We start from the raw sequence: 24,264 nt of genomic DNA, 5'->3' as shown, positions 1-24,264 counted from the left end.
CTAATTTAATAATAGGTATTATGACGGGGAAACGCATTATATGTTTTAACAGCTAGGGCTGTTAACAGTGCCCCATTTAAATTCAATTGTGTATTCATCTGGCTGAAAAGTGTAAAATCTTTAAACAAAAATCGCAACGAAAAGTATTAATAATTATGTAAATAATTAATTAAATTTTTCTTATCAGTTCTTTTGTTCCTATGAAACCTACTTTCTCAATTGTCGGTTTTTTCTACATTATACAAAAGTGAATTGATTTGGACTAATGGCACTTAAAAACACGTCGTTGACAACCACACTTAAATTAGTGAACTTTCGCTCCATTATCTACCATGTTAGGAAATTACGAAACTGTATTATGCACTCAATTTATGAAAATATTTTATGGTACGGATTTTCCGAGTTCTTCGATTAACCGATCAGTCCACACACTCATTACCACAGATAACAGAGTTGGTACTGTAATTTTTCACATACAGACCCAATACATTTTAGTAAAAGTAGTTGAAGTGGATCTGCAGATACTAAATACTGTACAAATTACAACCGTCTAATAGCTTAGAAAAAATAGCTGCATGCATACAGTGATGGAATTTGTGCAACAGTGCAATACTTTTTCTCTATACCTCGAATAATGAGAAAGTTGTTGTTGTTGTTTTCTAATGCCAGCGTTTGACAATAAATTCATTTGACCTCTTGCACTCCAATATGTTTCAAAGATATTATTATGGTCAGCCACTGAAGCACAGATTTTGAGGTGTTCCGAATCCATTCAGTTGCACAATGGGCAGTTAGGGGACTGATATATTCCAATTCTATGTAGGTGCTTGGCCAAACAGTCATGGCCTGTTGCCAATCTAAATGCAGCTACAAATTATTTGCGTGATAAATCGGGAATTAACTGTGGATTATGATGCAGAGAGTTCCATTTTTTCTCTGGAGATTGTGTTATCAAATTTTGTTTGTTGAAATCTAAGTATGTAGATTTAATAAATATTTTCACAGTGTAATACGTACATTTAGTAACAGGTCTGGAAGTAGCAGTATAGAAAGTAAAAAAAAATTATAATCATAATTTTAACATTCCGATCCCTTAAGCGTGTACCAACCACACGTCACAGAGTCCTCTCGTCATGTTCTTCTAATGCCAGTGAAGATTTTGCGAGAATTTGTGACTAAAAGAAGAAAACATAGTCATATATTGATAGAATCATGGCGTCCAATACCTTAGCTTCCTTCCCACTTCCTCTCGCGAGGCGCCCGTGGCCGATATACCGTTATTGGAAGATCGCTGAGGGTTCTCCAGTAGTACTTGAAAGGCTTCATGAATATCGATTGGAAACTTCGCATCCTGATGCAGCAAACGCGACCCATCTCGTGTTGACTCTGCGGAATCTGCAAATAGTCGGTGCGTGCTTCCATTAATAATTATTCTCTGAGTAAAACTGCCATTTCTTCAGCACCTTCTGACACCACCAAAATGTTTGGACCAGACCACCTATCAGGTCCTGCACTTGTGAGTGAAACTTAGATGAATCTTTCTTACTAACTGTATTGACACTGGACCGTAATCCACATGTAGAGTTCACGCTTTGGTGGTACACTGGTACAACTTTTTTAAATAATTGTAGTAAGCCTATGAAGACATTCGAAATTTTAAAAATTATAGGGACTTGGGTTTAATAAGCAAGTTTTTACGGTATCAACATACCGTTGAAAGCAATGTGCTGTGCAAAGTTTGTGCTCTCGAACGAATTTTTCGCTGACAAGCAAAGATTCTGATGGGAGTAGATAAAAAGTTAAATTGTTTTCTTCCACCGTGTTAATAATGTCAAAAGAAATGCTTATACAAATTTTGGCCACTCGACCGCAATTATGAGGCCGTCTAGTAAATGTTTTTCCCTGAGCCCGTTTACAAAAGAAAAAAATCTTCATGCAAAGATTTATTGAAACAGAAACAGCAATTGTTGCAATATTTGTCAACATATCCCCCACTGGAATAGAGACATTTGTCATACCATGGAATCAATTTTTGTATCCTTATGTCGTAGAAGTCAGCCGTCTGAGATCGTAACCAGCGTTTGACAGTCGTCTGCACCTCTCTGTCGATCCCGTGATATGACAAATGTGACAGTTTCGGTAGGGAATATGTTTAAAAATAACTCAACAATAATTGCTCTGTCTGTTCCAATAAATTTTTCCAATGAAATTGTGTTTTCTTTCTGTTAACGGTTCCTGGCTAACTTATTTTTTTACGGCCCTCATAATTGCGGTCGAGTGGCCACAATTTGTACAAGCACTTGTTTTGACATTATTAACATGGTGAAAGAAAAAAATTAACTTTTTTATCTGCCCCGATCAGAATGCAGCTGCTGCTGCTACAAACGGAAGATACGTATACTTGTGTCACCCTAGATCACAATTCCGATTCTAGTGTAAACGAAACAGTCGATAATGATGATGTTTATAATGGCGATGATGATGATGATAACAACGACGACGATGACTTAAATATCAAAATAACAAAAAAGGAAAATGGAAAGGCAAGTTATATTACCAGAATGTAGGAACATGCTATTGTTATTGAATGTATTATTACTGTTATTGAATTTATTATTATTATTATTATTATTATTATTATTATTATTATTATTATTATTATTATTATTATTGTCGCTGTTTATTCAACTGTACGAAGATAGGTCTGAACCTCACAAGTGATATCAACAAGACACTACTTATGAGGTAACTAGGCCAGGAGATAATGGTGTAGGGTGGCCAGTTCCTTTCCCCCGCCAATGCATACATCATCGATTAGCAACATGTTATACTAGTCAGACTTCAGATGCATACAAACAATTGTTCTTCCTCTGACACATACCGTCAAGTAAAATGTACTGCCTGATAATAGATATACATAACAGCCAGAACCTCTATCAGAGTTTAATACCTATGTTGGATTCGATAAGCTGTGTTGATTTATCAAATATTTTTCACAAAAGACCGTCATAAACTTATCTGATATTGGTATAATAGCACAATATTTTTATTTCATTTCATGATAAACGTTTTCGGTTTTTTTAACTATCATCAGATCATCATTAACCCTTAAATTGAACAGTTGTTACATTATAAACATTGAAAGGCAATGGGTTACATAAAAGCAAATCATGTTGAAAGTGTAAAATCATACAAAGGAATGAATATCATAAAACATTAAATGTATGTACAAATTTAAAATTGTTAAAATGTTAAAATAAAGTAGTAGGTCCAAGTCCACACCTGTGGAGTAACGGCTAGCACGTCTGGCCGCGAAACCAGGTGGCCCGCGTTCGATTCCCAGTCGGGGCAAGTTACCTGGTTGAGGTTTTTTCCGGGGTTTTCCCTCAGCCCAATATGAGCAAATGCTGGGTAACTTTCGGTGCTGGATCCCGGACTCATTTCACCGGCATTATCACCTTCATCTCATTCAGACGCTAAATAACCTAAGCTGTTGATAAAGCGTCGTAAAATAACCTAGTAAAAAAGTAGGTCCAATATGAAAATTATTTGGAATAAACAGCATGCGCTTCCTTGCGATTATATGTAAAAGGTATCTTGAAATTGTATATAACAGATATCATAATGTCAGCATTTACAAGCCACAAGTTAATAGATGTGAACCATGATGATGATGATAATGATTATTGTGGTTATAATGATTATGTTTAACGAAAATCATATGAACGTATGCACACATTTTTGTAGACGATAGAAAATGTTGATGTCAAAGCACACTTTCTTGTTTCTTACAGGCGCAGCTTACGGGCCGTATATAAAGAAAGAAGGGGATTACGACAGACCTGCCAACCTGGGGCAATGCTTCGTAGCTATCAATCCCGAGTGCTTCGCTCCGGGCTTTAAGGAAAGGATGAGCGATCTGATGAATACCCTTCGTGCAATGGAACCTGTAAGAATGACACAACTCTACCTAATATATTATATCAGACCAGAAAACGACGTCACGAAATCCCCTCCAGGGCATATATTGTGATTTTTAGTTTCTTTTTTTTTTTCAGCGTTGACAAAAAGTGGCACGATAATATTCACAGAACGTTCAAACTAATGACGTAGATTAAGGGAAAAACGATAATGCATTAAATACTGCAAAATTAAAAGTTACATATATGCAAATGAACACTTCCGCGGTGATCTGGTGGCTACTCTGTTTCCATTACATCCGAGGTTTACGGTTCGAGATCGGTCAAAGGCAATAAGCCCTTAACATGATTTCTTTCGAAAAGAAAAGTGAAGGTGGGGCATTTCTATCTTAGACTAACGGGACGTAAAAGACCAGAATATTGTGTCATAACTGCGTGATTTAACGTGTCATACCTAGGACTAGTAATACGGAATGCTCGCTGGTTCTAGCCCTCATGGATAAAACAATTTTCTCATGAATTTTCGATCATTGTATGAAACCAGTGCCCACCCAGCATCGTTATGAATTTGGAGAGCTACTAAGAATAGCGAAATCCGGTTTCGTAAGCCACAATCAACGGTTGAGGGGTTCATCGTACTGACCACAAGATAAACCAGTATTGGTTGGATGATCGTTCACCTCTGCTGAGGCATGTGGATATGAAACCAATAGTCGTCTGTTAGTCCTTGGTCTTCCATGGTCTGACGAACCAATGACTTAATTTTTAATTAAAACACTGAACTTTAATAGAAGGTTCCAGGCAAAATTTACCTGCCATATTCAGCTTATATTACGACTAGAAAGTGGAATAATGGGCACAATGCCAAAATATACTCCACCACCTCCAATTATCAGCAATGAAAAGATTTCTCTGTAACGCTGCTGTAAAACCACCAGTTCTGAAATTTTATCATGAATTTGCCATTATTCGAACAAATCTAACGCTGTGGAATAACGGTTAGCATGCCTGACCGTGAAACGAGTGGGCCCGGGTTCATATCCTGGTTGGGACAAGTTACCTGGTTGAGGTTTTTTCCGGGGTTTTCCCTCAACTCAATAAGAGCAAGTGCTGGGTAACTTTCGGCGTTGGACCCTGGATTCATTTCGCTGGCGTTATCACCCCCATCGCACTCAGACGCTATTAACCATCGCAGTTGAAAAAGCGTCATAAAGTAACCAATTAAAAATACAAACAAATCTAACATAGTCGAGCAATTTTATAGTTCAATTATAATTTCCGTTTGGATAATAACGAAGACTTGAAGAATTAATTAATAAAACATCGCATTAGAAGTGTTTTTATCTATGAAAGGCCTATAAAGTATCTTCAGCATGTCGTGATTAATTGTTTTAATTTAGACTTATTGCAGAGAATGAAATAATAACGTAAACATTTTACGAGGCGCATCCAGAAAGTAAGTTTCCCTATTTAAAAAAAAAAAGAGAACACACACTTTCAGGAAAACGTTTATTGGCAACAGGTACAGCAATGTTTCAGCTATTTTTCAACATAGCCACATTCAGAATTGAGACACTTGTATCGTGGGATCAACCTTTGTATCCCTCTGTCGTAGAACTCTGCCGCCTGGGAATAGAACCGCGTGTGACAGACGTCTTCACCTCTTCGTCGTTGCCAAAACGCTCACAAGAGAGAGAGGGAGAAGGTGATGGTGAGGGTGAGGGTGAGGTTGAGGTTGAGGGTAGGGGAGGGTGAGGGCGAGGGGGAGGGGAGGGGATGGGAAAGGGGAAGGGGAGGGGAGAGGGGGAGGGGAGAGGGGGAGGGAGAGGGAGAGGGAGAGGGACAGAGAGTGTGTGTGTGTGTTTGTGCATTAAAGAACTTTATCACCGACCGAACCTCCCAGGCGGCGGGAGAAGGAATAAGAGCGTCCATTTCGGACCACTGCTGCCACGCTACTGGCATCAGGCGGGACCTGTCCGGCTGGCATATGATTGATACGTCATAGATCTGTTATGCATGCGCAATTGACACGGCTAATTACGTTTACTTTCAAGGGGAAAAAATCGGGAAACTTACTTTCTGGATGCGCCTCGTATATATCAGGAATAATTCATTCAAAAATGCAATTTAAATAATTAATGACTAGGCCTATATGAAAATTTAATCTACAGTATACTGCAAACTTCACAATCACAACAGAAGTCCTACATAATATCCTCCAAAGCTCCACTGTATATACCTCTGATTGAGGTGCTGGTTTATATGTTCATCTATTATCAGGCAGTAGGCTATATCACACTTGACGATATGTCAGAGGAAGAACAATTGTTTGTATGCACCTGAAGTCTGATTAGTGTATTATGTAGCTAATCGGCGATTGTAACCATTGGAGGGGGAAAGAAACTGGCCACCCTACTCCAATAACTCGTGGGTTAGTTGCCTCATGAATGATGCCTTATTTGTGTCACTTATGAAGTTCAAATCTGTCTTCGGACAGTCGGCTAAACAACAACAATCTCCACTGATCAATGGAATCCAATATTATTATAGGCCTACTGAGATCTGCAATCAATCAAAACATTTGTCGTAGTCTGGATCCGTTCCCATCAAGATTTGCATGAAAATGGCACCGAAAGTTACGGACATCGAAACTTGGCGTAATGATATAGCCACTTACCTCTAGAGAAAATTTAATGAGCGATAGTACTCCAATTGGCTTCAAATATCTGGTAGAAAACTGAAAGAAATTAGATCAGTTTCCAGTTTACTCTATCCAACTAAACATCTATCTCGAAAGATCAAATTCTCATCAACCGACTAAATATTGGATATACCGAGCTCACACATGGTTATTTACTAAAGAAACCTCCTCCAGTTTGTAACACTTGCAGTGAAATTCTTTCTATCAAGCACATCATCTAGGACTGTTCTCAATTAATATAATCAGCTACGACTAAAACTCCTATAAAATTGAGTACCGGATCTTTCCCGGGGGTAAAAGGCGGTCAGAGCGTGGTGTCGACCACACCACCTCAGTCTAGTGCCGAGGTCATGGAAAGCATGGAGGTAGAGCTCCATGCCCCCCCCCCCCCAAGTGCCTTCATGGCATGTGACGGAGATACCTTTACGACTAAAACTAAAAATCCCCCGGAAATCGGTGAACTTTCTTACTGCATTAGTGTCGTAATTTTTTTTAACCAACTGGATTATTTGATAAACTTATACAATGTCTTAAATAACTTCTTAATTGTTATGTAGTCAAAATGAGTTTGTAATATTATAGAATGTCGCGATAAGACTTTTTTATGATAAATAATTCATTAAAAAGTCATGACGAGATTGTCAAATGTTTACAAGGATAGAAATAACATACGCGTAATTATCTAAGGATTGAGTGTTTCTACGCTTAAAAACGAGCATATAAAACCATTCTTTCCAACATCTAGCCAGAGAAACACAAGAGGAAAGAGTGCTTTTACTCTTAAAAACGAGCTTAGAAAATCATCTTTTGTGACGTCTAGCCAGCGAAACAAGAGGAAAGAATAATATTACTCTTAAAAATGTGCTTAGAAAACCATTCTTTCTGTAGCCTAGCCAGCGAAACATAAGAGATTTTATTTCGTTATACAATGCCCTCCATTTCAAGGAGAAGCATTCCTCCCCGACATAGGTACGAGTAGGCCATTTTAACAGGTGTCCTCCAATCAGATTGATTCGGCAGTTTTTTTTTCCGTCGATAAAGAGCTGCGCAGCTCGGATGTTATTATTTTAATAACATACGAGTACTTTACAGAAGTTCTTACTTCACTCATAAATCAAACGGTACTCACCATTATATTAGACTATCGAAGTATCCACTCTCTGCTCTTAAACATTTGTCAATCCTGTTGAAAATATTGTGGTAAAATGCGTAAACCGGTTATCAGCTAGCAAGACTCACGGCGGGCGACCTTGACGTGCCGGGAACAGTTCGACCAGTTTCGGCTATTTCCGATCATCCTAACCCGCGAACACACGATACGTTTTATTCAGGAGACTGTAGCTTATTGAAACGAAATAAATCGTGCGAATTTGAATATTAATGTTATGTAAAGCGGCTCTCATGTAGCGTACTCGCTCTCCATCCAAGCGGTTCGTGGTTCGATTCTCGGCGTAGATAATAAAAGAAATTTATCTTTACCTACCGGAATGGATGATTGTCCGCTGTCTTGTGATCGTCCTATGATGTCTCTACGATGCGATGACTGCGTTGTGCCAACCACACATCCAGGGAGACCCGTATATATGTAGATGTCTTGTGTTGATTCAGACACAAACCCTCCCTCCCCTTACACAGTAGTAGCCGGTACTAAGGGGGAGGTAAAATGGATAAAGAAAGTCAAAATCAATTATCTAAAATAGCATATTAAAGATGGATTTGGTATTACTTACTTACTTACAAATGGCTTTTAAGGAACCCTCAGGTTCATTGCCACCCTCACGTAAGCCTGCCATCGGTCCCTATCCTGTGCAAGATTAATCCAGTCTCTATCATCATATCCCACCTCCCTCAAATCCATTTTAATATTATCCTCCCATCTACGTCTCGGCCTCCCCAAAGGTCTTTTTCCCTCCGGTCTTCCAACTAACACTCTATATGCGTTTCTGGATTCGCACATACGTGCTACATGCCCTACCCATCTCAAATGTCTGGATTTCATGTTCCTAATTACGTCAGGTGAAGAATACAATGCGTGCAGTTCTGCGTTGTGTAACTTTCTCCATTCCCCTGTAACTTCATCCCTCTTAGTCCCAAATATTTTCCTAAGAATCTTATTCTCAAACACCCTTAATCTCTGTTCCTCTCTCAAAGTGAGAGTCCAAGTTTCACAACCATACAGAACAACCGGTAACATAACAGTTTTATAAATTCTAACTTTCAGATTTTTTGACAGCAGACTAATGACAAAAGCTTCTCAACCGAATAATAACAGGAATTTCCCATATTTATTCTGCGTTTAATTTCCTCCCGAGTCATTTATATTTGTTACTGTTTCTCCAAGATATTTGAATTTTTCCACTTCTTCCAAAGATAAATCTCCAATTTTTATGTTTTCATTTCGTACAATATTCTGGTCACAAGACATAATCATATACTTTGTCTTTTCCGGATTTTCTTCCAAACCTATCGCTTTACTTGCTTCCAGTAAAATTTCCGTGTTTTTCCTAATCGTTTGTGGATTTTCTCCTAGCATATTCACGTCATCCGCATAGACAAGAAGCTGATGTAAGCCGTTCAATTCCAAACCCTGTCTGTTATCCTGAACTTTCCTGATGGCATATTCTAGGCCGAAGTTAAAAAGTAAAGGTGATAGTGCATCTCCCTGCTTTAGTCCGTAGTGAATTGAAAAAAAAAAAAACAGATAGAAACTAACCTATACGAACTCTGCTGTACGTTTCACTGAGACACATTTTAATTAATCGAACTAGTTTCTTGGGAATACCAAATTCAATAAGAATATCATATAAAACTTTTCTATTAACCAGCCATATGCAGTTTTGAAATATATGAATAACTGATGTACTGTACCCTTATACTCTCATTTTTTCTCCAATACCTGTCGAATACAAAAAAAATCTTATCACTAGTCAATCTATTACGCCTAAAACCGCACTGATGATCCCCAATAATTTCATCTACGTACGGAGTTAATCTTCTCAAAATAATATTGGACAAAGTTTTGTACGACGTCAACAAAAGTGATATTCCTCGAAAGTTACCACAGTTAGTCTTGTCCCCCTTCTTAAAAATAGGTACAATTATGGACTCCTTCCATTGTTCTGGTACAATTTCCTTTTCCCAAATAGCAAGTACAAGTTTATAAATTTCGCTTGATAATGCGATTCCACCTATTACATTCATTAAGTTAAAATATGCAAAAGTCTATTAGGAAATAGGGCTGTCTTCCACAGGCGAATTTTGTGCTGATCTTTTTAATGGTTGCAGGCTGATCCTCGTAAACCAGTGTTAGTTCCTGGTGATCCGGAGAGACTTCACATGCTCAGGGTTGACAAGCAGGGAGGAATTCTTTACAGTGAAAACCAGATCAAGGCTCTGGTGAGTGCCAACTATGCAGTAGTATTAAAGTTAAATCAATGCAGCTTTAAATAGAATATGATAGTAGTAATTTCTCAAAAGGTTTAGTTTTTATTTTTGCGATGATGGCGACATATATTGTGCACAAACGCTGTGAGCAGTTGCAATAGGGGCGTTCGGTGCAATTTTATTTTCTATGTGTACAGTACAAAACTCACAGCAGCCAACTCACCTAAATATATTTGAAGACCAAAGCAGCAATTCTGCTCCCTTTGGCAGCAAAATTATCGATGACCTAGACATAGTAGTCCTCATTACTATGAATGGTTTCCAGTAATTTGTTCTCTATAGAATAGAAATAACGAATCCATCACGACCAGGACAGGCGCTCAGAGAAATAATTTTGTGACTTTTAAGATTAGAAAAATCATAGTTCTCACGATTAAAAGAAAATTTCTGCAATAAATTTCTTCTTTTTCGGTTTTTCTTCCATGTAAGGCACGCCACTAGTGCAAACATTTATACTAAAGTACTACTCTTCTCATCCTAGCATGTTGTAAAAGAATCATTCCGCATTCTATTAGGACTTCCTAACAAACATTTTCCATTATATTTCTTTAATCCATAATTTGATTAGGAATTCTAGAATCAACCACCCGAAGCGTATACATTCCTAGTCATTTCCATATAGTAAAATGTGATGCAAATTCAATTTATGGAGAATATCTACATTTATTTGTCTATATAGACGCGTGATTCCAGCTCTTTTTATTAATGTCATTTTATTTACTGCAAGTCATTTTTGCGAATGCTTTGTGTCTTATCAATGTTTCTTATTCTAATCTTGGATAAATTTCAGTTTGATTCTTGGCTAATGACATCACTGTTACATGATATTTTAACTTATTCTAGCATATTTTGGATAAATGTTAATTTGAAGTCTTGATTAATTACGAGTATATCTACGATTATATTATCTTGCATTACAAGAAGAATACACTGTGTGTTAGTAATTTGATACAAGAATGCACTTTTATGGGGAGGACGCCAGCACTGTATTTCTATAGCGAACAAATGTCGTGATGCAGGGCAGTGGGTTAGTTCTAGAACGTCTGTAGACACAGATTTATCAAATAAGCATTAAAAATCGATACATGTGTAATAATGTCTTTGAATTAGTAACAGTTTATTGTTTAATTTTTCAGATGGACGTGGCCAACGAATTGAAGATACAACCTCTGAATATATTGTAGTCTAAATATTGTACGTATTTATGAATGCTGTTAAGTTTGTGAAATTTTTTTAGTATTTTATTGTAAACATAAATATACTTTATATACAAATAAACGTTTATCCACATTGATTATGTAATGTGAATTTTACATCACTAATAAAAATGTTGTAAACATTCATTACGCAACTAGTTAAGTAATATATTGAAAGATGAGTGGAATGGAGAAAAATTCTCTCCGGCACCGGGATTTGAAGCCGGGTTTTCAGCTCTATGTGCTGATCCTCTATCCACTAAGTCACACCGGGTTCCCTTTAGTGGCCTACCCTCATGCACTGCGTCATAGATGTATGACAGTAGCACAATGTCCATACATGTGCAGAGGTACACTCGTTATGAGTGACTAACTGGCCGGGATCCGACGGAGTAAGCGCCGTCTTAAATCACTAAGTGATTATTATTCGCATATCATATATTATTACGATGTACCGAAGTGCATATGATATTTCCGTGTAGAAGTTCTGCGTCATATATGATGACGCAGAATTTCTGCACGGAAATATATGTACTTCGGTACATCGTAATAATATAGTTAAGTAATGATACTTCTATTACGCAACAAGTTAGGTAATTCTACTTCTATTATGCAACTAGTTAGGTAATGATACTGATATTACGCAACTAGTTAGGTAATGATACTTCTATTACACAACTAGTTAGGTAATGATACTTCTATTACACAACTAGTTACGTAATGATACTGCTATTACGCAACTAGTTAGGTAATGATACTCCTATTACGCAACTAGTTACGTAATGAGGCTTCTATTACTCAACTAGTTAGGCAATAATACTGCTATTACCTAATTGGCTGCATAGTGTGTACCACACATTAAAATAAATTAAATTAAATTCAATTAAATTAAATGGAATTGATTTTATTTATTATATAAACGTTAAAAATTTGTTCATAATTTATTATATTAATTTTTACGGTGGACGATGCTACAGAAGACTGAATTTACAGCATTTTCAATATCGTTTGAGCTCATTATAATAATGTCTGTTTATTTCTCCTAGTACTGCTGTTTTCTGTTATAAACAAAAACCTATCGTGTTCAAAACTAATAAAAAAACATAAACAAATCGCGTCTCGCAGGAAGAAACTAATAATAAAATTGCCTCTCCACAAAAGACATTATTCAAAACTAATAAAAATAATACAAGTAGCCTACTTCTATTAAAAAATTATTTTATCAAAGTGAATAAAACATTGTACGATAGTATATACTTATCGCAAGTTCATATTACAATACTCCACTGGTGATAAAACTCTGCCTGAGGCCTCTTGTGACAACTTTCCAATCTCGTATTGTAATATAAAACGCTACGATATTCATATCGTAAATAACTATTAGGCCTTTACAACTTACAACGATGTCATACAATTATTTATCCATCACATTGAACGGTAGATCGTTTTAGAACGTATCTGCTTATGTGGATCCAATTTGTTCTGAGAACTTAAAAGACTCTGTATCAACTACTAGGTTATTTAGCGTCGATGGAATTTGTGACAGGCAGACTGTATTTAGCGAGAAGAGTCCGAAAATTCGCTATGAGATTACCTGAAACTCGCATTACAGTTGATGAAAACCTCGGAAAAAACCTAATCAGCCCAAGCGGGAATCGAACCCAAGTCCAAGCACAGACCAGAATCAACAGGTAAACGCGCTACCTCCTGAGCTACGTCGGTAGTTCACAATATTTTTTCTGAACAAGATTATTCGTAAAAAAGTGCAAAAATTAAACAGGAAATGGGGAAGATAGAGAATTTGGAGTCTGCGAAGCAAGATTAAGGTGGAAGTGTTCCATCGTTCTGTATACATCCTGTGATTAACTCTTCGAATGGTATGAAAAGATCTGCTGTGGACTCATAGCATGTTTTGTCATGTAACAAAGTAAATACGATAGACAGAATCACCTTGTAAACGATAGATCAAGAAATAAAACATGATGGTTTGCCTACATATAAATAATGCGTGTAAATATTAAATGTAAACACTAAATGAAAATAATAAATGTAAATATTAGATGTAAATAAAAAGTATAAATAATATGGAAAACACAAAGCGATATCGATAGGCATGTTTGTCCACTAGAGATGAACGAAACTAATTGCCGTTCTCGCTCGCTGTGTTCGTTGCATTTGTCTTTCGAGTCTCGTCTCGTCATTCTCGTGCGCTTCGAGTCTCGCTCGTCATTCTCGAAATAGCATTTGGTCGGCGCGGAAAAATTTTGTAACTTTGAATAACATACATCGTTGAAATAAATAACATTATAAATGTTTAAATGAGACAAAAAGACAAAACAGAACAGTATCTTAGTTATCAAAATGCTCTGGTTCTATTACATGATATTACCTATGGTTATATAAATAGAAAAAAAAATTGCATTTCTAAGAAACATAAAACATAACGTTAATATGTTTTTACTTAAGATTTCACACTTGATCTCAAACAAATGAAAAGAAAATTCCTAGCCCTTTAATAAGGGACTAGTAATTAAATAAAGACTGGGGAACGGATTATTATACACAGAAAGGTAGAGATGATATTTCAAATAGGCTAGTTGATTGTTTTTTTTTACTTCATTTCATTACTCTTCAATGTATTTTCATCTCATGTTTCTCCGAAATCAAATTGTACTTTATTTTTAAATTTATCATTGTTCCGTATTCCCTCAGCAATCATATTGTATTTTTAATTTAACCTCTGTTTTGTATTCTGGATCCTAGTGGTCAGCCGTAGATTTCGGCCAGATGTCCCAAATTGTGGAATTTGTGTGCATACATAACAGTTGCCAAAGTAGATAAAAGTTCAGTCAGGTATAAACAACTGTGGCGATTCAAGGCTGCTTGACGTTCGGGACTTCAGGAGTGATCAATCTCGACGTCTCGAAACACTCACAAGCAGTCTTTACGTCAACGACGCGACGGATGTATAGAACATTGTCGTGCGGGTTTTCGGCTTTGCGGGCGCTGTTAGTCTTGCTTTCTCGATCGTTGTTCATCTCTATTGTCCACACTGCTTTAATCTGGTTTGCACATTCAAGTTCCCTATCTGAAAATGTTCAGTAGAGCATCCCCCATTTCCTGTTTAATTTTTGCACACTTTTACTGAAACTTTATATCCTTTGATGAAAATGTAAAGAACGACTGACAGTAGAAAGGGCGTGGACTCGTATTACATTATGTAACTTGATCATCTCCGCTCCATAGACATCGTTAGCAGTGTTGAACAAACTCATCATGCATTGATCTCGAGTTTACACTGGTCGTCAATTATTATGCTTAACTCGTGTATTACATATACGCTTACGTATACCTATTCCCGACTGACTGTCTGTGAAAGTGATTTTGCTACGACAATTTAACCTCTTTAACCTCCAACACTAAGGAGAGATTATTATTAATAAATAACTTTGCCTCTCTTTGGAAACTGCAATAAACCTAATTTATTACTAATTAATTATGCAATGTATACAACAAAATATGATTTTAGAGTTCCATTGGCATTCATACATCCAACATATTTGTAATAAGATTCAATTTAGATTAAAATTACAAAAAAATAAGGACAATCTTGTGTATGGAAGTTCTGCAATGTTTAAAAAACATCAACAATAAAAAGAAAACAATATGATGATAGAATGACTTTGGTGATATAATATGCTCGAAGAACTTTATGAATGGACGAAGGAAACTAATGGGCTGAAGCTACTGTCACCCGTGTGATGTTGGTATGCTTTGTGGTCAATAAACCATGATTTATACACTTGAATGAGCTAGTTTTCCGACATAATTGGATAGTTAGCGCTAACCAACTTCGTGGTTTAGGTAATTATCCGCCATCATTGCTCCAACTAATTGCAACAAATGTATGTATGTATTTATTCACACTGCAAATGGGTATATACCCGGTGGCAGTGGTAACTAATATGACAGTTAATAAACGCGATTAATAAAAAGTACAATTAATAATAAATTAATAATAATAATAATAATAATAACAGGGAGCATCCTAAATTAAATGAAGCACGAAATGCAGTGTGTTTTCTCCGTTCTTTCACATAATGCCAATGTTAATACGACGAAGCTCTATTATTATTATTATTATTATTATTATTATTATTATTATTATTCTGAAGCTGGATGGCGAACCATAGCACTGCGTCATCTGAGAAAATTAGTATGCTGACCTCTAGCTGCGTGCTATTTCTAATCCATTTGGCTTGGCTTCACACTTAGGCACGCTTTGGGAGAAATTTTCATCTGCATTGGCTTAATACTGTATTTGGATGGTCAACATAAAGGCATAAATTGGCTTTGCATGAAAACTTTAGCGTGCGCTCGTAGTTTGTTCCGTAAAAGCGCATTTTATGGTCCATATAACTGGTGAAAGAATCGTCAGTTATATGGGCCTAATCACGTAAGTAGATCTAACCAAAAAATTGAATTATTTTATCATTAGCTGGCATGTTCGAAATTAAATTTTGTGTGAAAAAATGGCCTACTAAATTACGATTAAGCATAATATTAGTTCAAAGGTAACTGGGTTTTGGAACGGGAGGGAAGAGAGCTGTTTATGTTTCTACATGAAATATGATCAGGAGGAAATTGGATTGTTATTATCTTTGGACATTATTCGACAAGGAGGGAATGTGCCTGTGAAAACCAATTTGTATGGTTGTTGTTCCTCTGATCAGGCCTATTCATTATTTTAAACTGGTTTTGATGATTAAATATACCTTACAGTTTTCTTTAACTTATGTAAAACCTTGGAAATTATATTGGTTATTTTATTAGATTTATAAAAATTTCAATTAGATATAACAATTGGAATTTTTATCCCAAATATTAGGGTATAGATCCGCAAAACAAAGGGCAAAGATACCAAAACAAATCAACGCTATACTTAACTGCACAAACGCGTGATTGCTTCAAGTATGGAAAATAAATATTTATAGATAACAAAATACGAATGTCAGCACGAAAATTAATGCAAAACATACTGCATAAACTGTAATAATTACGTGGGACATGTGGAAAAAATATTTGTAATTCACCTTAAAGAATGACATAATAATCTAAATCAACACAAAACATGCTGCAGAAACTTGTAAAATTACTTGAAACAAATCATATTGTTTCGGTATGCAAACTTGCGAGTGTTTCGAGCGTCAGACCATAAAATCATTCATTTTCTCATCTTTCATTAAATGTACGCCTGAAACCAAGCGAAGAAACACCGAATTCTTTTTTAAACCTTTTCTTAAAATGAATTCTTCTACATTTTACATTTTTGCCGATTTTCTTTTCGATATACTCTAATCGGAAAGCTGTCTTACTTATTTCATCACATACTCGTATATTAATGACTTGGAATCCGTTTTTCTGTAGCAATTTATGCAAAATAGATCTACAATCGAAGTTAGAGTGTATTGTTTAATTATAGCAACACGCTAAAATTTTAATATGACCTGTGGGGCAAAGTTACGCATTCGGATCTTTACCTCATTTATCGTGCGGATCTTTACCCCATATGACAGGCTAAAGGACTCAAAGAAGTGCTGCCATTTAGGAAAGAAATTGTGAAACCACGAACTACGCATGATATTCGCCATAGACAATGAAATAGAGCACGAAAAAAGAAATGCAGTTGCTATTAATATTTAAAGTCTATTAGGCCTACTACTAATATACAAGTGCAATATTAGATATATCAGAATAGTGAAAAATTAAAAATAGCTCATTATTTCCAGTACATTAGACAGAGAAACACCAAATTTTGTGTAAAAACAGCTTCTAAGATGGCAGTCGTTACCTCAAAAAAGCAGTCACTTTCGGTTTCAGGGAACCAAAATATTTAGGATAGGGTCTTTACCCCCGGTTACTCTAATAGATGAAGTTAACGGGTCTTTCAGTCAGAAATGTAAGAAACAAAACTATTTATACGAGGATTTCTAAAAACTGATTTAGGAGAGCCTATTATAGCCAGTAAATCTTTTATGTTTATTCGCAGAATTATTCAAATTCTTTGAAATAGAGTTTATTTTTAAAATGTGAAATGTTGAGTACAAGGTTTTAAACAAGATTCCATCAAGGTTTCCTGCTGACTTCCTGAAGCTTTAGTAATATGCAAAGCGTGGAGGTTAATTTGATTATAAAGTGAGGGGCAATGCACTCAGAAGTACATTCCTTTGATGACCACGAGCTCTCCAGTTACATGGGGCATGACCTGGCACTTGGCCGACTGCAGAAAAAGAAAGTTCACTTTTAGTTTGATTTAATGCACGCCATATATAAAGCGCAACCTCTATGACGTCAGAGTCCCAGACTGCGCTCCAGTTTTCTTTCTTTTCCAGGGAATGTCTTTCCTCTGCTCAGCGAAGACAGTTTACAGCCATTGTTAGCTAGAAATTAATTTCTTAACATTCACAGACGTAGAACGTGTTAATAATTTACACGCTTTCACTAAGCATGTTCACTCGATCACACAATTAAATAATAACAAATGATTATTGTTACAGTTTCTATAGCAATGAAAATTTCTTCATCTCATACTACAGATTTCTTAAAGGAGATCAGCACATTAAAAACAGAGCCTTCAGAATTTATGTTTCTTTAGTTCTATCTATCAACGAAAGCGTCCACACCATCAGTACTACATCATCCCTAGACAATATTCATGTGGGAAATACTTCAAAAGAATAGTCACCTAGAAAAACCTAGCTGCCAATACAAACAGTAAAGCGTAAGTACTACAATACTTAAGTAACCTATTTTTCGCTCAAGAAATAAAATCTTAAATGGGGGAGGTACATCATAGGCCTCCAAAAACTTAGTTAAATTAATTTTTTTTATATCTCAGCTACTATAAAAGCTAAATTAACAAACGTTTTCATGTTTAATATACATACGAGTACATCACATTTCATAAGACACTAATCAAAATATTAAAGTAGTTAATTACCTGTAAAAATAAAATATCCAATTGGCATATTTTTTACAAAGAATTTACATAATAAAAAATAGAAAATATCTGCATGATTATTTTACTGGAATGTTTTAAGGATCTACATCAACAGTATAGTTTAGAATGTTTCACCTATTCCTTCAAGAGGTATTATTTTTTCTTAATCGTTATCTTACTTACTTACAATTGGCTTTTAAGGAACTCGCAGGTTCATTGTCGCCTTCGCTTAAGTCCGCCATCGATCCCTATCCTATGCAAGATTAATCCAGTCTCTATCATCATATTCCACGTCCCTCAAATCCATTTTAATATTATCCTCCCATCTACCTCTCGGCCTTCCCAAAAGTCTTTTTCCATCCTGCCTTCCAACTAACACTCTATATGCATTTCTGGATTCGCCCATACGTTCTACATGCCCTGCGCATCTCAAACGTTACCTTCAATATTAAATTTTCTAAAATTTTAGATTAAGAAAAAAAAAATTTCCTGAAGGAATAAGTAAAAATCCTAGATTATATTGTTGATGTAGATCTTTAGAATATTTCTGTAAAAGAATCACGCAGATATTTAATTAATCGTAGATTTTACTATATAAATGCTTTACGGTTGTAAAATAATTATGCAAATTTTATATTATTTTACAGGTAATCATTAGCTATTTTAATATTCTGAATAGTGTTTTATAAAGTGTAATGTATGTATATTAAGCATGAAAAGATTTGTTCATTTAGCTTCTATAGTAGATGAGCTATAAAATGAATTTCACTAAACTTTTGCAGGGCAATGGTGTACCTTCCCTCTTAACGTTACAGTAGAAGCAGTCTGGTACAACTTCAAAATTAATGTAACTACAGCATCTAGATCAGTGTGTGCTACTATTAGGTCTTTGCTTTTGTTGAATATTTAAGGTATTTCCTACCATTATAATAGAAATTCAGTACGACAGGTTATTGTGTACGTAGAAGGTCGAAGACACAATTATTATATTTAGTCTTCAGGCCTAGCTAATAAGGAGACGTGAAGAATCACTCACAGTTGTGTTACGCACATGCGTCTCTGACAAAGAGGCTACATAAAATACATTTTTACAAACTGTTTTTTGTGCGATGTAGAAGTGTTTGACATGATGACTTTAAAAAGTTTAAGTAAAATATTTAGAAACATATGATTGTCAGAGGAAGAACAATTACTGTTTGTATGCATCTGAAGTCTCATTAGTGTAATATGTAGCTAATCGGCGATGTATGCAATGGAGGGGGAAAGGAACTGGCAACCCTATCTCATTATCTCCTGGCTTAATTGTCTCATAACGTATATGCCAGACACGAAATACACTCGTATGCAAAAGAGACACAAAATAAACCGACATTCGAAACAGACATGAAATATACGCATATGCAAACACGAAATATACCGACATTCGAAACAGACACGAAATACACTCATATGCAAAAGAAACACGAAATAAACAGACATTCAAAACAGACACGAAATAAACCGACATTCAAAACAGACACGAAATACACTCATATGCAAAAGAGACACGAAATAAACAGACATTCGAGACACAAAATAAACTCAGATGCAAAAGATACATGAAATAAACAGACATTCGAAATAGACACGAAATACACTCATATGCAAAAGAGACACGAAATAAACCGACATTCGAAACAGACACGAAATACACTCATATGCAAAAGAGACACGAAATAAACCGACATTCGAAACAGACACGAAATAAACTCATATGCAAAAGATACACGAAATAAACCGACATTCGAAACAGACACGAAATAAACTCATATGCAAAAGATACACGAAATAAACAGACATTCGAAACAGACACGAAATACACTCATATGCAAAAGAGACACGAAATAAACAGACATTCGAAACAGACACGAAATACACTCATATGCAAAAGAGACACGAAATAAACAGACATTCGAAACAGACATGAAATACAAGCATATGCAAAAGAGACACAAAATAAACAGACATTCGAAACAGACACGAAATACACTCATATGCAAAAGAGACACGAAATAAACAGACATTCGAAACAGACACGAAATACACTCATATGCAAAAGAGACACGAAATAAACAGACATTCGAAACAGACACGAAATACACTCATATGCAAAAGAGACACGGAATAAACAGACATTCGAAACAGACACGAAATACACTCATATGCAAAAGAGACACGAAATAAACAGACATTCGAAACAGACACGAAATACACTCATATGCAAAAGAGACACGAAATAAACCGAAATTCGAAACAGACACGAAATACACTCATATGCAAAAGAGACACGAAATAAACAGACATTCGAAACAGACACGAAATACACTCATATGCAAAAGAGACACGAAATAAACAGACATTCGAAACAGACACGAAATACACTCATATGCAAAAGAGACACGAAATACACTCATATGCAAAAGAGACACGAAATAAACCGACATTCGAAACAGACACGAAATACACTCATATGCAAAAGAGACACGAAATAAACCGACATTCGAAACAGACACGAAATAAACTCATATGCAAAAGATACACGAAATAAACAGACATTCGAAACAGACACGAAATACACTCATATGCAAAAGAGACACGAAATAAACAGACATTCGAAACAGACACGAAATACACTCATATGCAAAAGAGACACGAAATAAACCGACATTCGAAACAGACACGAAATAAACTCATATGCAAAAGATACACGAAATAAACAGACATTCGAAACAGACACGAAATACACTCATATGCAAAAGAGACACGAAATAAACAGACATTCGAAACAGACACGAAATACACTCATATGCAAAAGAGACACGAAATAAACAGACATTCGAAACAGACACGAAATACACTCATATGCAAAAGAGACACGAAATAAACAGACATTCGAAACAGACACGAAATACACTCATATGCAAAAGATACACGAAATAAACAGACATTCGAAACAGATATGAAATACAAGCATGTGCAAAAGAGACACGAAATAAACAGACATTCGAAACAGACATGAAATACAAGCATATGCAAAAGAGACACGAAATAAACAGACATTCGAAACAGACACGAAATACACTCATATGAAAAAGAGACATGAAATAAACATACATTCGAAACAGACATGAAATACAAGCATATGCAAAAGAGACACGAAATAAACCGACATTCGAAACAGACACGAAATACACTCATATGCAAAACAGACACGAAACACTGTACATCCACATACGAAAGACACGAAATAAATGCATATGAAAAGAGACACGATAAATAGGCATATGCAAAAGAAACACGAAAATCAGGCATAAGCAAAAGAAACGTGGAATACACGCATATGGAAAACACACACGGAATACACGCATATGCAAAACGGATTTGAAATACACGAGTATAAAAAATATACACGAAAAACAGGTAGGCCTATAATGCAAAAGTAACTCTCCTACACAAAACATCAAAATGCGTTTGAGTCAGTCAAGCGGATATAGATCGTAACAGGTCAAAGTTCTGGACCATAGTACCCTTTCCCGTAAATTCCATTCCATTTCAGCCAAGCGAATTTGCTGTTTGGAATGAGCCGAATAATTGTAGGATACTCTTTGCTATCTCTTGTTTGTTCATCTTAAGATAAAAGTAGATTCAATCTTCGAAACGTTGTCAACTCAATAGAAAAAGTGCTATCTGTACCGATCCACCATTGCATTGTCCCTCATTTAGTTAATTTAATGATGATGATGATAATGATAATGATAATGATGATAATAATAATAATACCTTGGAATTAATCATCTAGAAATAATAATTTCCTACTTTTGTTTTCCTTCTCGTCAAATGGCAGCTCTCCTCTTCAGTGGCAGTAGACTGAATGGTCCTTAAAATTATTTTACAGTACAGTCCCTAGTAAATTCGCACAAATGTGTGTTAGTTAAGATACTTCTAAGGTTGATGAGTGTTGGGACTAACTACTATTATCACACCGGAAACTCCACTATTGACCGTTCTCATCAGACGCCATCAATATATTGTATTAATACTTCGACGTAAACAAAAGCCGCCATCTTGTATTACTCTAAGTATTTGGGTATTTCTCATGTTTACTACACCAACTCAACAAGCCAGATATGTATGTGGAAATCATGGGAAATTCAAGTGTAATTTGTTGTGAACAATATTGCGACATATTTTCTGTGTATTCCCGTATTCTTTATCATACATCCAACAATTCTCCATTCAATATCTTCCATACAATAGGACACGTCGTTACTATAATGAGTCAATCCATCTAAAGGTAAGAGAAGAACAGAAAGTGCGTGAATGAGACAGAAATACAGAATAAGTAGGTAAATAAAAAATAGAGGGAAACAGAGCACGACGACAGAAAAAGAGTGGGATGAAAACAGAGACAGGAATAAGCCTGTCAAATAGAAAGAGTGCTACAGAAAACATACACTCTACTAGTTTCGTAGAAATGCATTCCTTTTATCATATTGCAAATAACATCGCTGTTCATAAAGCACTTCCTTTGAGTAGGTGTACTAATGAAAACATAAATTTAGGCTACAAATTATTTGATACGCAACAAAAAAAAAAAAAAAAAAAAAAAAAACTTTCATTTTCTGGACTGCACATAAATGATTTTATTTATAAAATCTCAAAATAAATAAAACATTTGACTTTCTTTGGCTTAGCTTTTCAGGGGCAGCAGAGCCGGCTGTAGGAATTACAAGGCCTTAGGCGAAATTAATTTTGAGGTCCCTTAAAACGATGTTGTTTTTGAGACATTGAGCATAGCTCAACAATAGCAATATTAATGTTTCTACTGATCATATGTAGCAAGAGACTGAAAAAGTATTATGTCGTCATCATTCCTTGCACCAATTCAATTCTGAGGAGCCACGCAAGGGCTACTGGGAATACAATGTCGCCAACATTCGTTGCGCCAATGAAATTTTGTGCCGCGGCGCGAAGGCTACTGGGAATACAATGTCGCCAACATTCGTTGCGCCAATGAAATTTTGTGCCGCGGCGTGAAGTCTACTGGGAGCACAATATCGCCATCATTTCTTGCACCAATTAAATTTTGAGCTGCCGCGCAAGTATTACTGGGAAAACAATCCAGTCAACTCATTCCTCACGCTCCCCGCCTATAAAATAATCATAGAATCTCTGCATCTAATAGGCCTAACGTGAGACGTTCATACTCAGAGTTGGATGTTATTGTGATATTTAGATCTTGAAGGAATTTGTTCTTATTTATAAGAATTGTGAATATCATTGAGAGTGAAATAACTTTAATGTAATTTACGTGTTGTGTTATTAATTTATTATTTTGCTACATTTCTGTATTGAATATGTCCCATATTATATATGCACAAGCATTTACTATGGAATTATAGTCCCGTCACTCTAATTTCCGGCAGCCAATCGCGTTGCAGGTCGGCTACATTTAAACGTGTGCGTCTTGTGATTCGCTGATTCATTTCTTAAGGCTCGAGAAATACTTAATATAATCGCCCGCCATTTTAGATCTTTAGTTGGCGTTTGCAGAAAGCACATGAAGACGTTATTTGCCGCTCAATTATTTGCTGAATTACATTGCGTTTGATTTATTATCATAGAAGTTACGACATGATAATGTTTAACGGTGTTGCAAATAGATTCCTCGTATGGTAGCTTGGCAATGTAAGAACAAAAATGGTGAATGATACTACCTACCTAGAATTTATAGAGCCTTCACTTTCTAAGACGTAAGCAAAGAGGCGGAGTCACGCCGGAAATAACAGCGTCGGGACTAGGTCTACATTTATTTCTTTTAATGATCTATTGCTAAGCAACTGACGTTAGTATATTTAATGTCACGTAACTTATTGCCGGTGCTAAGCAACTGACAACGGAGAATACGGGTTTTCAGTTGAAACTAACATTTTGTGTTTCAAGCACTTTCAGGTCAAAATATCA

General features: G+C 35.8%; 2 protein-coding genes across 4 annotated transcripts in view; one reads left to right on the top strand and one right to left on the bottom strand.

The window, feature by feature from the left end:
• The window catches only part of LOC138699785 (uncharacterized oxidoreductase YjmC-like), a 40,076-nt gene extending 28,698 nt beyond the window's left edge, over positions 1-11,378 (top strand). Inside the window, exons 7-9 of the mRNA XM_069825934.1 lie at positions 3,795-3,949; positions 9,907-10,017; positions 11,202-11,378. Of these exons, the coding sequence (XP_069682035.1) occupies positions 3,795-3,949; positions 9,907-10,017; positions 11,202-11,249 (314 nt within the window). The 3' untranslated portion in view covers positions 11,250-11,378. The remainder of the gene's footprint in view (positions 1-3,794; positions 3,950-9,906; positions 10,018-11,201) is intronic.
• Positions 1-24,264, bottom strand: part of fdl (fused lobes) — a 335,607-nt gene that overhangs the window by 302,604 nt on the left and 8,739 nt on the right. For 2 of the 3 annotated variants that reach the window (XM_069825924.1, XM_069825929.1), the window contains exon 2: positions 1,227-1,395. The exons of the other annotated variant lie outside the window; for it this stretch is intronic. The gene's annotated coding sequence lies outside the window, so the exon portion shown is untranslated. The remainder of the gene's footprint in view (positions 1-1,226; positions 1,396-24,264) is intronic. 3 annotated transcript variants of the gene reach the window in all.

This window comes from Periplaneta americana, chromosome 5, assembly GCF_040183065.1.
Source record: "Periplaneta americana isolate PAMFEO1 chromosome 5, P.americana_PAMFEO1_priV1, whole genome shotgun sequence".
In the NCBI taxonomy this organism is placed as follows: Eukaryota; Metazoa; Arthropoda; class Insecta; order Blattodea; family Blattidae; genus Periplaneta; species Periplaneta americana.
This window is presented reverse-complemented; position numbering and strand designations above follow the sequence as displayed.